This window comes from Charadrius vociferus, unplaced genomic scaffold (genome assembly GCF_000708025.1).
Source record: "Charadrius vociferus isolate BGI_N301 unplaced genomic scaffold, ASM70802v2 scaffold643, whole genome shotgun sequence".
In the NCBI taxonomy this organism is placed as follows: Eukaryota; Metazoa; Chordata; class Aves; order Charadriiformes; family Charadriidae; genus Charadrius; species Charadrius vociferus.
The window spans coordinates 678,229-682,073 of NW_009647512.1; the positions used below are offsets into that span (position 1 = coordinate 678,229).

The following is a 3,845-nucleotide window of genomic DNA, read 5'->3' on the forward strand; positions in this document are numbered from 1 at the left end:
AGATGGCTTTTCTGCGAGCATTAATGCATTAAAAAAGAAAATAAAACCTCCCAGACCTCGCAGCAGAATCAAGGAGTTTATTGATTTCACACAAAAGCGACTAATTTTTCACGCAAAAGCTGCTTTGAAGCATGAGGCGGCCTGCATGACTGCTATAAGTGGCTGAGGGGGCAGTTTGGGTGCGTTTGCTGGCAGCCATGTGTTCGCGTAAACACCTCGGCACCAGCTTTAGGAAAAATGAGCGAGGCAGTTAAGGCTCGTGGTTGGGCACGTGATAGCCAAGGTGACTCCCAAAAGGGAACTGGGCAAAGAAGGCTCTGGCCATTTCTTCGATCCTGTTGTAGGCTCCCAGGGTCCGGAAATACTCCACGTAGGACCAGAAATCATTGGATGAGAAGGGCCAGTACGGCAAGGCTACAGATCCCTGGTAGAGATCTAAAATTAAAAAAAATGCAGATTACTAGAATGTGAAGAGTTTTTGTTGAAAGCCTGGGCCTGGGAGCCAACATGGTTTGGGGTTGGGGTCCTGTGGGGGCCCCTTGGGGGAATTTGTGGTCTCTCTGGCAGGAGAGGGGCAGGCAGAGCCATTGCACCCTCCGTGCCCCATGCCACAGAAGACAGCTTTTCACTTGATGGAGCAGTTGCCCTCTGCCCCAGCTATACCAGGAATGATGGAATGGGACAAGAGAGAGGGCAGGAATCATAGAATGGTTTAGGTTAGAAGGGACCTTAGAGATCATTTAGCCCCACCCCCCCTGCCATGGGCAGGGACACCTCCCACTAGACGGGGATGCTCAAAGACCCCTCCAACCTGGTCTTGAACACCTCCAGCGATGGGGCCTCCACAACTTCTCTGGGCAATTTGTTCCAGTGCCTCACCACCCTTAGAGTAAAGATGTACCCTCTTCCAGTTTGAAGGCATTGCCCCTCGTTCTATTGCTACACGCCCTTGTAAAGAGTCCCTCCCCATCTTTCCTGTAGGCCCCCTTTAGGTACTGGAAGGCCGCAAAAAGATCTCCTCAGAGCCTTCTCTTCTCCAGGCTGAACAACCCCAACTCTCTCAGCCTGTCCTCACAGCAGAGGTGCTCCAGCCCTCTGGTCATCTTTGTGGCCCCCCTCTGGACCCACTCCAACAGGTCCACGTCCTTCTTACGCTGGGGGCCCCAGAGCTGGATGCAGTACTCCAGGTGGGGTCTCACCAGAGTGGAGTAGAGGCGCAGAACGAAAGGACACCATTGTCATTTGGGATAATGCAAGAATTCCTTGGGCTGCTTTGATTTCGAGAAGCCAGATCGGAATTTCAAAGACACAATTGTGCACAGGATTTCACAGGACTATCTCCTTTTCAAAAGAAAACACGCAAGCAAGGAAAAAAATACCCTTGGGCCTGAATCTGGGCAAACACAGAAGCATATATAAAATGTAAACACTTGCTGAGACCACATAGGTACAAGTATCTTTCTGCACAGCAAAGCTAAACCCAGTATTTTGATTTCATTTAAAGCCCATTTAATAAATGGGAGCCATTCCACTCACCAGGCTCAGCTTGGAACTGGGGTCTTTAGTGGGAATTAAGAGCCTTCAACAATCCTATTGTCAGACCTTAATTTTACGGAGTAAAGTTTGCAGCACGCAGGCACAGATGGCATACAACAAATCAAATGAAGCAAGCAAATGGTGTCTGCAGAGGAGAATTCACTGTTTATATCAGCTGACCTTAGATTCACTTTGCAGTCTGCTGCTTGGCCCAGTGTGAAAGAAAACCATAATTGTTGGTAATGAGAGCAGCAGGATACTGCCTGAGCAAGGTTTTATTATCAGATTGACACACGCTCTCATGACTAAGAGGTTGCTGCAAAAATATTTGCTGTGCACAAATACAACAGCGCCCTTGAACTTATGAAAACACAGATGATACATTCAAAAGATTTTAGAGCCATAAAGAAATATAATGGAGCATAGAGAAAAATGTTTTGAATGAAAAGTAATCATATCATCTAAAGAGCTTGTGTCAAGAGGATGGGGCCAGACTCTTGTCAGTGGTGCCCAGCTACAGGACAAGGGGCAACAGGCACAAACTGGAACACAGGAAATTCCATCTCAACATGAGGAAAAACTTCTTTAGGGATGACAATACTGGAACAGGCTGCCTGGAGAGGTTGTGGATCCTTCTCTGGAGGTACCAAAAAGCCACCTGGATGCATTCTTGTCCAACCTGCTCTAGGTGAACCTGCTTTCGCAGCGGGGTTGGATTAGGTGATCTCCAAAGGTCCCTTCCGACCCCTACCATTCTGCAATTCTGTGCTATTAGCCCTTATTTCTTGTATATATTTCTACTTTCCACAGCTGTTATAGTGCTCTCCCTGCATATTTCTGTCTGTACACTTGGGATGCTGCTGGCTGTCCTGCTGGTTATACTGAGATATACACCAGCAATAGCAGTACCGTGTTACTACAGACGCTTCATACAACTTCGTTTTCAGAAAGAATTCTGTCTGAAAACACCAGAGAGAGGTTAACTAATATAATCATCAGTAAGCCAGTGTAAACATCATTAGGATGGTGAGACGTTTTTTAATCAAAGGCAAATACTAATCCAATGGGCTAATCATGCAAAGTGACACGAACCACAGGGTAGCTGTGCTAAGGGATTTATTCTAACATTTCTTTAATTGGATTTGTTGCAATTTGTAAATTTTAAGCTTTTTGTCATGGAAGTCAGTATTTCTTTCCAATAACTAGACACACATACAGTATTACTGTTCAGGACAGACAAAATTCTCAGATGTCTAATAAGTTTATAAGTCAGGTGCTTTCAGTTATGATTTTGAACAACAGAATTAGTGACTTGACCATAACCCCATTTTGTTTTCAGACTACAAGTGTATTAGCTCTATTATTAGACATTAATATGTCGGTCTTTAATACTTTTTAAAGAAATTTTTAAAAATTCACTCTCCTTTCTCCACCAGCACTAGATGAAAGCACTTCCACAGCCCGCTGAGGTTAGTAAGCGTTCCGGCCAAAATCGCTGCTGGGGATCGGGTCGGTGAGTTACAAATTACTCTTCTAGTTGTTAGTGATACAAAGGAAAGAAAACCATTAAGAATTACCATCTCCATCCTGGATTGCTCGGGCATCTGTAGATAGAGAGGAAACTCATCAGTACGAGCTCCCACACAGAAGGACTTTCTGTTAACAAAACATTTGCTGTGTAGCCAGAAGCTGACAAGTTCTTTAATGCACGCGTAGAACCCTCTGTACAGCCAAATGTTTTTTGTTTCTTAAACAGCTGTTTAAGGAATTCCCCATTTGCAGTCACTCAGTGCTACAACCCAAATATTCTTAAATAACAGCCAGAGCAGTTGACATTAATACATGAGCGATATCTGATACTAAATAGAAGACACTGTATTAGTAAGAAAATACTTCTGGCTGCTTGAAAAAATAAACAAGGATAAATTCCGCAGTAATCTTACCTGTTAGGATGTTCATCAGCATACAGAAGAAGAGTAAGCCAATAAATGTCATCATTTCTGCAAGATACTGGTTGTGTTTCTGAAAAATAATCTGTACAGTTGAGGATTATTACAAGAGATTAATAATTGTGCAGTCTATTATTTCTTCTTTTATTAGATGAATATGCTTCAAAACAGATTCTAATTATTAATTTAGGCATAACAAGATCTAATTACATTTCCTTACAGTTTCTGAACTGCAACACAGAGTATTAAAAGAACCATAGTCCGAAGCATGTGTTGATACTTTGGTTTTAGGTGGCATAAATCCAAAAGACTCCTCTGAACTGACATGAAATTAAGTGTCTTTGGAAATGTTTTATTTTG

At 43.3% G+C, this 3,845-nt stretch overlaps 1 protein-coding gene across 1 annotated transcript; it reads right to left on the minus strand.

Annotated features, from left to right (window-relative positions):
- Positions 1–250: 250 nt before the first annotated feature.
- OTOS (otospiralin) lies at positions 251–3,531 on the minus strand. Its single transcript, XM_009880789.1, has 3 exons — positions 3,480–3,531; positions 3,114–3,140; positions 251–435 (listed from the first exon to the last, which is right to left on the minus strand). The coding sequence occupies exons 1-3, from the start codon at positions 3,529–3,531 to the stop codon at positions 251–253; spliced, it is 264 nt and encodes an 87-aa protein (XP_009879091.1).
- Positions 3,532–3,845: the final 314 nt, after the last annotated feature.

Excerpts from the sequence above, each read along its gene's own strand:
- OTOS (XM_009880789.1), bottom strand. The coding sequence starts at position 3,531 with ATGACATTTATTGGCTTACTCTTCTTCTGTATGCTGATGAACATCCTA. Across the intron at positions 3,141-3,479 it reads GCTGATGAACATCCTAACAG|ATGCCCGAGCAATCCAGGAT; the intron begins GTAAGATTACTG and ends CTCTATCTACAG. Across the intron at positions 436-3,113 it reads AGCAATCCAGGATGGAGATG|ATCTCTACCAGGGATCTGTA; the intron begins GTAATTCTTAAT and ends TTTTAATTTTAG.